This window comes from Bufo gargarizans, chromosome 5, assembly GCF_014858855.1.
Source record: "Bufo gargarizans isolate SCDJY-AF-19 chromosome 5, ASM1485885v1, whole genome shotgun sequence".
Classification (NCBI taxonomy): Eukaryota; Metazoa; Chordata; class Amphibia; order Anura; family Bufonidae; genus Bufo; species Bufo gargarizans.
In genome coordinates this window covers 232578107-232591145 of record NC_058084.1, presented here as the reverse complement: position 1 = coordinate 232591145, position 13039 = coordinate 232578107, and the positions used below count along the sequence as shown (strand labels likewise).

At 39.4% G+C, this 13039-nt stretch overlaps 1 protein-coding gene across 2 annotated transcripts in view; it reads left to right on the top strand.

Annotated features, from left to right (window-relative positions):
• Positions 1-13039, top strand: part of GALNT1 (polypeptide N-acetylgalactosaminyltransferase 1) — a 554146-nt gene that overhangs the window by 394660 nt on the left and 146447 nt on the right. For both annotated transcript variants that reach the window (XM_044293081.1, XM_044293083.1), the window contains 2 exons: positions 3658-3756; positions 3998-4132. In XM_044293081.1, coding sequence (XP_044149016.1) covers positions 3658-3756; positions 3998-4132 — 234 coding nt within the window. The remainder of the gene's footprint in view (positions 1-3657; positions 3757-3997; positions 4133-13039) is intronic.

The following is a 13039-nucleotide window of genomic DNA, read 5'->3' as shown; positions in this document are numbered from 1 at the left end:
ATGCAGACACGACAATACAAATTGAGCGAGCAACCCGTGTCATTGAAAAGCCCCTCTCAGTCCACGAGTATAACCTCCACATGGGAGGGGTCGACTTCAATGACCAGATGTTGGCTCCGTATTTAGTTTCCCGACGCACCAGACGCTGGTATAAGAAGGTGTCTGTATATTTAATTCAATTGGCTCTGTACAATAGTTTTGATCTCTACAGTAAGGCTGGGAGAACTGGATCCTTCCTCAAATTTCAGGAAGAGATCATCGCGAACCTCCTGTATCCAGGAGGTTCCGTGGCCCCATCCACCAGTGTAGTTAGCCGTCTACACGAGCGACACTTCCCCAGTGTCGTTGCTGGTACTTCAAACCGACCGCCACCCCGAAAAAAATGTTGTGTCTGTAGCAGGAGTGGAATAAGGCGTGACACCCGCTATTTCTGTCCTGACTGTCCCGACCACCCTGCCCTATGCTTAGGGGAGTGTTTCCGAAAGTACCACACACAGGTACACCTAGCATAGGGATCATCTCACCAGGATAGGCACACAGGGCTATTAGGGCCCATTCACTCACAGCTGCTGCAAACGTCTCCTTTCACATGGGACAAAGTGCATAACGCACTTCGCCACATCTTTGGGCGATTTGCGCTTTGCACATTGACCCATGGGGAAGGAGAGGTTTGTTCTATAAAGGTAAAAAAACAAAAACAAAAAAAACAGGTAAGCAAACAGGTTAATGTTTAGTTCCAAAAGTTAAAGTGACATGTTCTGTTCCAAAGTTAATAAAATGATTGCGTTGTGGCCTGTTTTTTTTTTTTTTTTTTTTTGTTTTTTTTTAACCTTCCAGGTGGACCAACCGATCTACTAGCTGCAGCACCGATGTGCATTCTGACAGAAGCATTGCGCTGCTGTCAGATTACACGCAAGTCGGTGTATGCTGCGCTGCAAGACGGGATTTTCTCGTCTGCAGTGACAGATACGTTTGCCGAGGCATACGAGCTGAGGAGGAGGCGGCGTTCCTATGCTTTGGCAAGCACTTTGTATATATATATATATATATATATATATATATATATATAAAAAAATCCTGGCAATGATTTATTCATCCACATCGATTGATGCGAATGGAGAAATCTGGTTTGCCAGGGCATACGAGCTAAGTGGGTATGGATGTAGGGCGGAGCTCCTATGTCCTGGCAGACGCCTTTCCCCTCCATTTTTTTTTTTTGGCAGAGATTTTTTCATCCACATTGATCGATGCGAATGAAGAAATCTGTGCCGTTCATTTTTTTCTTTCAGCCCAGAGGCTGAACGGAAAAAAATATCTCATTACCTGTATGCTCAATATAAGGAGGATAGCAGAAACTCCTAATGCTGGCCATACATGTAATGATTGCGGAGACCCTCAAATGCCAGGGCAGTACAAACACCCCACAACTGACCCCATTTTGGAAAGAAGACACCCCAAGGTATTTGCTGAGGGGCCTATTGAGTCCATGAAAGATAGGACAAAAATGTCAAAGTTAGCGGAAAGTGAGACTTTGTGAGAAAAAACAAAAAAAAAATCAATTTCCGCTAACTTATGCGGAAAAAAAAAAAAATTCTATGAACTTGCCAGGCCCCTCATTGGATACCTTGGGGTGTCTTCTTTCCAAAGTGGGGTCACATGTGGGGTATTTATACTGCCCTGGCTTTTTAGGGGCCCTAAAGCGTGAGAAGAAGTCTGGGATCCAAATGTCTAAAAATGCCCTCCTAAAAGGAATTTGGGCACCTTTGCGCATCTAGGCTGCAAAAAACTGTGACACATCTGGTATCGCCGTACTCAGAAGAAGTTGGGGAATGTGTTTTGGGGTGTCATTTTACATATACCCATGCTGGGTGAGATAAATATCTTGGTCAAATGCCAACTTTGTATAAAAAAAATGGGAAAAGTTGTCTTTTGCCAACATATTTCTCTCACCCAGCATGGGTATATGTAAAATGACACCCCAAAACACATTCCCCAACTTCTCCTGAGTACGGCGATACCACATGTGTGACACTTTTTTGCTGCCAAGGTGGGCAAAGGGGCGCATATTCCAAAGTGCACCTTTCGGATTTCACCGGTCATTTCTTACACATTTTGATTGCAAAGTTCTTCTCACACATTTGGGCCCCTAAATTGCCAGGGCAGTATAACTACCCCACAAGTGACCCCATTTTGGAAAGAAGACACCCCAAGGTATTCTGTGAGGGGCATGGTGAGTTCCTAGAATTTTTTATTTTTTGTCGCAAGTTAGTGCAATATGAGACTTTGTAAGAAAAAAAAAAAATAATCATCATCATTTTCCGCTAACTTGTGACAAAAAATAAAAAGTTCTATGAACTCACTATGCCCATCAGCGAATACCTTAGGGTGTCTACTTTCCGAAATGGGGTCATTTGTGGGGTAGTTATACTGTTTGGGCATTGTAGAACCTCAGGAAACATGACAGGTGCTCAGAAAATCAGAGCCGTTTCAAAAAGCGGAAATTCACATTTTTGTACCATAGTTTGTAAATGCTATAACTTTTACCCAAACCATTTTTTTTTGCCCAAACTTTTTTTTTTTATCAAAGACATGTAGAACTATAAATTTAGCAAAAAATTTATATATGGATGTCGTTTTTTTTGCAAAATTTCACAGCTGAAAGTGAAAAATGACACTTTTTTGCAAAAAAATCGTTACATTTTGATTAATAACAAAAAAAGTAAAAATGTCAGCAGCAATAAAATACCACCAAATGAAAGCTCTATTAGTGAGAAGAAAAGGAGGTAAAATTCATTTGGGTGGTAAGTTGCATGACCGAGCGATAAACGGTGAAAGGAGTGTAGTGCCGAAGTGTAAAAAGTGGCCTGGTCATGAAGGGGGTTTCACCTAGCGGGGCTGAAGTGGTTAATGGGGAGTGCTTGATAATAAAATAGTCCTTCTCACTACCTAAGAGGTTTTCTCATCAAGTGTAACTCTTTAATTATGGGAGCCACTGATTCAGGTCCCGAAAATTACAGCAGACAGCTTATTTTGTGAGCCAAAGTGAGCCTGACATGTTTCCAGCAGCAGACACTGGCTGCTCATAAAGACAGGATTCTGAGGTAGAAAGGCCCAATTTTGATGTCCATATTTAAGTCATCGTCTAGGACTGGGAAAATGTTGTCTGCAGAGATTGTCCAGCATTACAAAAGTACTATTCCTGTCTGGCTGTTTTTGCTTCTTTGGCCTTGTCTCATTCAATTGAAAGGCAAATCCATACACATTTCTCAGAGGGAAAAACGCAGACTATCTTTTGTAATCCTGACCAATCCATGCAAGCATATATATGGCATATATGCTTGAATGGATTGGCCTGGATTACAAAAGATAGTCTGAGTTTTTCCCTCTGAGAAATGTGTATGGATTTCCCTGTCAATTGAATATATGTGTATAAACAACAACAACAAAAAATGTTTGAGATTACACCACACTCATCAGAGCCACAGCTTTCTCCTTTCTGTCTATCGAGAAAGCTTTGACAGTAGGTAGATTGCATACCCTACGTGTTGACACTGTTTAATGTTAGATACAGTCTACTAGTCTTAGGCTTTTGCATATAGTTGAATTATCATAAACTGTTTGTATATTAGTCTGCTTACTCTGATCTTTTCTACCCAGATCAGAAATGTTGAAACAAATCAGTGTTTGGACAACATGGCAAGGAAAGAGAATGAAAAAGTTGGTATTTTCAACTGCCATGGAATGGGAGGAAACCAGGTATTATATACATTTTTTGCGACCCCGGGTCCAAGTGTGATCCGTAAAAAATGTGGATCAGACATGGACTGTAAATATAGTCATGTGAATGCACCCTAACTATAGTTTTGCTACTGACTATATACTATATTATTTCCATTTTACCAACCATATACTATATTATTACCATACTATCAACTATTTTAACATAGATTGTCCTCAAGATGTCTAGTAAACTTGGCTACATATTTGTTTTTCCAAGGTGTTTTCCTACACGGCTAGCAAAGAAATCCGAACGGATGATTTATGTTTAGATGTCTCCAAGCTTAATGGCCCAGTCATAATGCTTAAGTGCCACCATTTAAGAGGCAATCAGCTATGGGAGTATGATCCAGTAGTAAGTATTTTGCTTGCAGTGTTCTCTTTCCAAACCGTGATGTAATTATCAGTCTTTGATTGCAAAATAATTGCATAAAATTGCAATTTACAATGCTAAATAAAATCAAGTTTTCCCCCATTAATCTACACAATTCTAGTAATTTTTTGCTAATTTAATAAGAAGGAGAAACAAACATTTTGCATGGACACAAGTATTCAGACCCTTTGCTTTGAAACTTATCTCTGGGGGCCTCCCATTTTCTTTGCCCTCTCTACACTTTGATTGGAGTCGACCATTTGTAATTTAAGTAAATTCAGTTGATTGAACATGATTTGCAAAAACACATCTGTCTAGGTCTTGCAGCCAACAATGCGTATCAGAGCATAAACCAAGCCATAAGGAGGAAAAACAATGCCCGTAGCGCTCGGAGACAGGATTGTGTAGAAGCACAGATCTAGAGAAGGGTACAAAAACATTTCTGCCGCACTGAAAGTTCCCAAGAGCACAGTGGCCTACATAATGCTTAAATGGAAAAAGTGTGGAACAACCAGGACTTCTAGAGCAAACTAAGTAATTGGGTGGAAAAGGCCAAGAATCCAATAGTCACTCTGGCTGAGCTCCAAGGATCCTGTGCCCAGATGGGAGAAACCTCCAGAAGGTCAACCATTACTGCAGCATTCCTCCACTCTGGGCTATGGCAGAGTGCCCAGAAAGAATCCTCTCCTCAGTAAAAGCCACATGAAAGCTCCCCCTGTAGTTTGCATAAAAAAACACCTAAAGGACTTTGACTGTGAAAAACAAGATTCTCTGGTCTGGTGAAACAATAGATAGAACTTTTTTGCCTCAATTCTCTTCATGTCTGGAGGAAACCAGGCACTGCTTATCTACCTGCCTAATACCATCCCCACAGCATCATGCTGTGGGGATGGTTTTCAAATGCTGGGAGACTGGTCAACATAGACAGAAAGCTGAATGGAGCCAAGTACAGAGATATTGTTAACGAGATCCAAAGTGCTCTGGACCTCAGACTGTGCTCAAGGTTCACCTTCCAATAAAATACTGACCCTAATCACACAGCCAAGACAACAAAATTAAAAGTGGTGCTTTTAAGTTTGTTGTCTTAAATTGTCACTTTCAGTCAGTTCAGAAGGCAGTATTCAGAGACCTGCAGCGCTGATCTCTAGGGCTTCCAGAGACATTTCTAGGGTCTTAAAAGTCAGAATGTATATGTTTTACCACACACAGCCATTTTAATATTGTTATCAAATAATACCACTATACCAGAATCAAATATTACCACCCTACAGTAATTAAATCTTACCTCCTTAATGTTACTGAACAAAATGTTCTACACAAAGAACAAAGTTACTAATAATACCACTATGCAAGGTGCAAATAATACCGCCACACCATGACTACCACCACATAGTAACCGAATAATATTACCATATTGCTGCTGCTGAATAAAATCCTCTACACAAAGACCAATATTACCATATACAATTACTATACAAGGCCCAATTAATAACTCCACATCATGACAACATATGTTCAGTCATTTATACCAACTGTGTGTTGACACAGTTGGTATAAATGACTGAACAATATTACTACCGTATTCTATTAAGTAACACTAAACACTGTAAAAAGGCAAATATTACCAATTTTACCTCTATACAAGGCCCAAATAATTCAGTGCTTACACACAGAAATGGTGCCCCATTCAAACCCCAGACAGGAACAGTGCTCCTCCTTGTACCTGACATAATACCCTTTTGTGCCCATCACACAGCAAAAATGCCCACCTTTCTGTCTGTGCCAAATAAGATTACCCTTTGTACCTCCGATAAATTATGGATTGGACATTTTGATTTTATGGGAGCACTAAGTGGTATGTCATTAGTGTTTCTGGGCAGAAGGGGGTATTATAGAAAGAATGTCAGGCAAGGAGCCCAGTCAAATGAATCAGTATATACCTACAGTACATATAGTGCACATAGGTACAGTAGAAAACCACAAAAATAAGATAATAATGCACTTATTAAAGCAGATGCAAGCACTATATATGGACCAAGTCCTCACTCTGATATGATAATGTCTGAGACACTTAGTCAATATATTTTGATCAAAACACATCTAAGCCCGCCTACCGAACGTCAAGGTGGTCTCAGGTCAGGCGGGTCCTACGCTAAACCTACCTAAGCCATTGGGCTTCTATGTTCAGGAGCGCAGACGCCGCACATATGGTGTGCTGCTCCTAGTAACCTCCATGTGCATCAAGCAACCAATGGGAGGAGGAGCAAGCACAGCCATATGTACCACCTAATTAAGGCGCTCATTGGATAGGGGAGGGGGGCAAAAGTGCAGAGGAATGCTGCTCCCAAGATACTAGGTGCGCATTCACACTTGAAGGTGCCACTCCCTCAAGTAAACACTACATAAACAAAAAAATCACAGAAAAAACTAAGATAAAAACATCCTGCACGATATGATACAAATTTGCGGATGTCCCTGGCCATATTATTGAAGAAAACCACAAAAATAAGATAATAATGCACTCAACTTAGGTAGGTTTAGCGTAGGACCCGCCTGACCTGAGACCACCTTGACGTTCGGTAGGCGGGCTTAGATGTGTTTTGATCAAAATATATTGACTAAGTGTCTCAGACATTATCATATCAGAGTGAGGACTTGGTCCATATATAGTGCTTGCATCTGCTTTAATAAGTGCATTATTATCTTATTTTTGTGGTTTTCTTCAATAATATGGCCAGGGACATCCGCAAATTTGTATCATATCGTGCAGGATGTTTTTATCTTAGTTTTTTCTGTGATTTTTTGTTTACATAGGTACAGTAACATAGTTTATAAGGCTTAAAAAAGACATCTCTCCATCCAGTTCAGCCTGTTATCCTGTAAGTTGATCCAGGGGAAGGCAAAAACAAAACAAAAACTGTGAGTTGGAAGCCAATTTTCCTCACTTTAGGGGAAAACAAATTCCTTGCCGACTCCAATCAGGCAATCAGAATAACTCCCTGGATCCACAACCCATCTCTCATAGCTATAGCTTGTAATATTATTACACTCTAGAAATACATCCAGGCCCCTCTTGAACTCTTTTAGTGAACTCACCATCTCTACCTCCTCAGGCAGAGCCTGGCAGTAGATGCCAATATATAATACAAGTAGTATTTTATATATACAAAAAAAGTCACCACCTGGATTTAACTAAGCAAATAGGTATGAGCCTCCTATTGGATAATTACTGCATGGGCGATTATCTTTCAGCTGGCAACAAGTTATTTAACCCCAACTGGTGCAATGAGTTGCTTCTCATTTGTTAAACAACCACGTCGAAAGACCTCTCGTGGTCGTGGAAAAGATGTTAGTCTGTTTGAGAAGGGTCAAATCATTGGCATGCATCAAGGAGAGAAAACATCTAAGGAGATTGCAGAAACTACTAAAATTGGGTTAAGAACGGTGCACCACATTATTAAAAACTGGATAGTGGGGACCCATCGTACTCGAGGAAGAAATGTGGCAGGGAAAAAATCCTGAATGATCGTGATCGGCGATCACTTAAACGTTTGGTGAAATTAAATGGAAGAAAAACAACAGTAGAACTCAGGGCTATGTTTAATAGTGAAAGTAAGAGCATTTCCACATGCACAATGCAAAGGGAACTAAAGGGATTGGGACTGAACAGCTGTGTAACCGTAAAAAAAATCACTAGACAGTGAGGCAAACCGGAAAAAAAGGCATCAATTTGCTAGTGAGCATAAAGATTGGACTCTGGAGCAATGGAAGAAGGTCATGTGGTCTGATGAGTCCAGATATACCCTGTTCTAGAGTAATGGGTGCATCAGGGTAAGAAGAGAGGCAGATGAAGTGATGCACCCATCATGCCTAGTGCTTACTGTACAAGCCTATGGGGGCAGTGCTATGATCTTTGGTTGCTACAGTTGGTCAGGTCTAGGTTGAGCAGTATGTGATCCAAGAATGAGGTCAGCTGACTACCTGAACATACTGAATGACCAGATTATTCCATCAATGGATTTTTTCTTCCCTGATGGCATGGGCGTATTCCAAGATGACAATGCCAGGATTCATCAGGCTCAAATTGTGAGAGAGTGGTTCAGGGAACATGAGACATCATTTTCAAACATGGATTGGCCACCACAGAGTCCAGACCTTACCATCATCAATGCAAGATCTTGGTGAAAAATGTATGCAACACTGGATGAAAATAAATCTTGTGACATTGCAGAAGCTTATCAAAACAATGCTACATCTAATGTGTGCCTTAATCAAAGCTAAAGGCTTTTTTTGTGGCGAAGTTTTTTTGGACAGGCATTTATATATATATATATATATATATATATATACACACACACACAGTATAGACCAAAAGTTTTGACACACCTTCTCATTCAAAGAGTTTTCTTTATTTCCATGACTATGAAAATTGTAGATTCACACTGAAGGCATCAAAACTATGAATTAACACATGTGGAATTATATACATAAGAAAAAAGTGTGAAACAACTGAAAATATGTCATATTCTAGGTTCTTCAAAGTAGCCACCTTTTGCTTTGATTACTGCTTTGCACACTCTTGGCATTCTCTTGATGAGCTTCAAAAGGTAGTCACCTGAAATGGTTTTCATTTCACAGGTGTGCCCTGTCAGGTTTAATAAGTGGGATTTCTTGCCTTATAAATGGGGTTGGGACCATCAGTTGCGTTGTGGAGAAGTCAGGTGGATACACAGATGATAGTCCTTCTGAATAGACTGTTAGTATTTGTATTATGGCAAGAAAAAAGCAGCTAGGTAAAGAAAAACGAGTGGCCATCATTACTTTAAGAAATGTAGGTCAGTCAGTCCGGAAAATTGGGAAAACTTTGCTGGTGACACTGTTGGGGATTTATTCAAAATTGAAGGCATACTGAACCAGCTACCACAGCATCTTGCAGCGGCATGCTATTCCATCCGGTTTGCGTTTAGTTGGACCATCATTTATTTTTCAACAGGAAAATGACCCCAAACACACCTCCAGGCTGTGTAAGGGCTATTTGACCATGAAGGAGAGTGATGGGGTGCTGCGCCAGATGACCTGGCCTCCCCAGTCACCGGACCTGAACCCAATTGAGATGGTTTTGGGTGAGCTGGACCGCAGAGTGAAGGCAAAAGCGCCAACAAGTGCTAAGCATTTCTGGGAACTCCTTCAAGACTGTTGGAAGACCATTTCAGGTGACTACCTCTTGAAGCTCATCAAGAGAATGCCAAGAGTGTGCAAAGCAGTAATAAAAGCAAAAGGTGGCTACTTTGAAAAACGTAGAATATGACATATTTTCAGTTGTTTCACACTTTTTTGTTATGTATATAATTCCACATGTGTTAATTCAAAGTTTTGATGCCTTCAGTGTGAATCTACAATTTTCATAGTCATGAAAATAAAGAAAACTCTTTGAATGAGAAGGTGTGTCCAAACTTTTGGTCTGTACTGTATATATATCTATATTATATAAAAAATATACTCACAGGTGAAACCTCCATTACTTTGAGTTGTTCATTCCCACCGTCTATAGCAAAGAATCCCCCTCTCAATTAACATTGCCATCCTGTAGCTTCCACCAATACTGTGCCTGCTGCTGCCCCATGTGCCCAAATAACTACTTTCAAAATAAAATTGCCCATGGATACAGATACAGAGCGAGAAATGATGGGTCCTAAAGGGGACTTTAGTCATCAAATCTCAGAATAGATTTAAAAATAGATAAACTACAAACCCAACCTGAAAATAGATTCAGACCCCAGGTCAGAACTCTACATTCAAAGGGTTTTTCAGCCATGTAGTGTTTTATAAACTCCTCAGAAAGTTAGTTATTAATACTTTTATTATTTTATAATTGATCCCCTGACACTCACTTCCCAATGACTTGCCACAATAGTCACATGTCTGATACGAGCAGGACACAGGAAGCAGCAGAACTGTAGCGGGAGATAACAAAGATATCGCTACTTTTATTATTTTATGACCTTCTAATTGGTGTTGAAAAATAAATTCTACATGGCTGGACAACTGCTTAACACAGACCCCCATACAGTGTTCATTTTAGGACATGGTCAGATATCATAGTCAAGTATCAAAATAATGCCAGTGTGACACCTGACTCTGACACCTGAATGTCTATTGCTGAGCTTATAGCTCTGTGCCTAAAATGCTGTAAGCTAAAACATTACAGTGTTATATGAGCGCATAGCTGATAGCTCAGTGGTAATTCAATTACCTCATATCCAGTGTTTCTGTGTTCAAAACCCCTTTCAGCCTCTAAAATATTTTACATGTTATTAAGCCTTAGATTAGAGGCAAATTCAAATGATATCTGACTTTCCTCACTCGTCAGGGTCACAATAATTTTTGGGTTTACTATGTTTTTGGTATACTACATCTCATAGATAAAAAATAAAAAATCACCACCTTTGTTGTCTAAAGCTATAATTCAGTGGTTAGAGACTTGCTTTGCATGTAGTGTTCATGGGTTCAAAACCCCTTTCAGGCTTTTAATAAAATTTATATTTTATTGAGCTATAGATCAGAGACAAATTCAAGTGGTGTGTGATGTTATTAGTCCTTTTTTAATTTTATTAAATATACATGGGCAGCACTATAGTAAAGGGTGCACTAGTTTACTGTATCTTCTATTTCCAGGTGACTTTTTTTGTTTTGTTTTTTTGTTGTCTTGAAAGAATCACTGTACAATATAATAATGTATTCTTATTTCTTAGGAAGGAATCTAATTATCAGATCTTTAACCCCTTAAGGACCGGGCTCATTTTCACCTTAAGGACCGGGCCATTTTTTGCAAATCTGACCAGTGTCACTTTAAGTGCTCATAACTTTCAAACGCTTTGACTTACCCAGGCCGTTCTGAGATTGTTTTTTCGTCACATATTGTACTTCATGACACTGCTAAAATTGGGTCAAAAAAGTTATTTTTTTTGCATAAAAAAATACATTTTTTACCAAAAATTTTGAAAAATTAGCAAATTTCAAAGTTTCAGTTTCTCTACTTCTGTAATACATAGTAATACCCCCAAAAATTGTGATGACTTTACATTCCCCATATGTCTACTTCATGTTTGTAGCATTTTGGGAATGATATTTTATTTTTTGGGGATGTTACAAGGCTTAGAAGTTTAGAAGCAAATTTTGAAATTTTTGAGAAATCTTCAAAATCCCACTTTTTATGGACCAGTTCAGGTTTGAAGTCATATTGTGAGGCTTAGATAATAGAAACCTCCCAAAAATGACCCCATTCTAGAAACTACACCCCTCAAGGTATTCAAAACTGTTTTTTCAAACTTTATTAACCCTTTAGGTGTTCCACAAGAGTTAATGGCAGATGGAGAAACAATTTTGAAATTTCTATTTTTTGGAAAATTTTCCAATATAATAAATTTTTTCCAGGAGTAAAATAAGGGTTAACTGCCAAACAACACTCAAAATGGGTTGCCCTGATTCTGTAGTTTGCAAAAACACCCCATATGTGGTCGTAAACTACTGTTTGGCCGAACGGTAGCACATAGAAGGAGGGGAACACCATATGGGTTTTGGAAGGCAGATTTTGCAGGACTGGTTTTGTTTATACCATGTCCCATTTGAAGCCCCCTGTTGCACCCCTAGAATAGAAATTTCAAAAAAGTGACTCCATCTAAGAAAGTACACCCCTCAAGGTATTCAAAACTGGGTTTACAAACTTTGTTAACCCTTTAGGTGTTCCACAAGAGTTAATGGCAGATGGAGAAACAATTATGAAATTTCAATTTTTGGGAAAATTTTCCAATATAATCAATTTTTTCTAGGAGTAAAACAAGGGTTAACTGCCAAACAACACTCAAAATGGGTTGCCCTGATTCTGTAGTTTGCAAAAACACCCCATATGTGGTCGTAAACTACTGTTTGGCCGAACGGTAGCACATAGAAGGAGGGGAACACCATATGGGTTTTGGAAGGCAGATTTTGCAGGACTGGTTTTGTTTATACCATGTCCCATTTGAAGCCCCCTGTTGCACCCCTAGAATAGAAATTTCAAAAAAGTGACTCCATCTAAGAAAGTACACCCCTCAAGGTATTCAAAACTGGGTTTACAAACTTTGTTAACCCTTTAGGTGTTCCACAAGAGTTAATGGCAGATGGAGAAACAATTATGAAATTTCAATTTTTGGGAAAATTTTCCAATATAATCAATTTTTTCTAGGAGTAAAACAAGGGTTAACTGCCAAACAACACTCAAAATGGGTTGCCCTGATTCTGTAGTTTGCAAAAACACCCCATATGTGGTCGTAAACTACTGTTTGGCCGAACGGTAGCACATAGAAGGAGGGGAACACCATATGGGTTTTGGAAGGCAGATTTTGCAGGACTGGTTTTGTTTATACCATGTCCCATTTGAAGCCCCCTGTTGCACCCCTAGAATAGAAATTTCAAAAAAGTGACTCCATCTAAGAAAGTACACCCCTCAAGGTATTCAAAACTGGGTTTACAAACTTTGTTAACCCTTTAGGTGTTCCACAAGAGTTAATGGCAGATGGAGAAACAATTATGAAATTTCAATTTTTTGGAAAATTTTCCAATATAATCAATTTTTTCTAGGAGTAAAACAAGGGTTAACTGCCAAACAACACTCAAAATGGGTTGCCCTGATTCTGTAGTTTGCAGAAACACCCCATATGTGGTGGTAAACTACTATTTGGCTAAACGGCAGGACATAGAAGAAGGGGAACGCCATATGGTTTTTGGAAGGCAGATTTTGCTGGACTGGTTTATTTACACCATGTACCCTTTCAAGCCCCCTGATGCACCCCTAGAGTAGAAACTCCATAAAAGTGACCCCATCTAGGAAACTACGGGATAAGGTGGTTG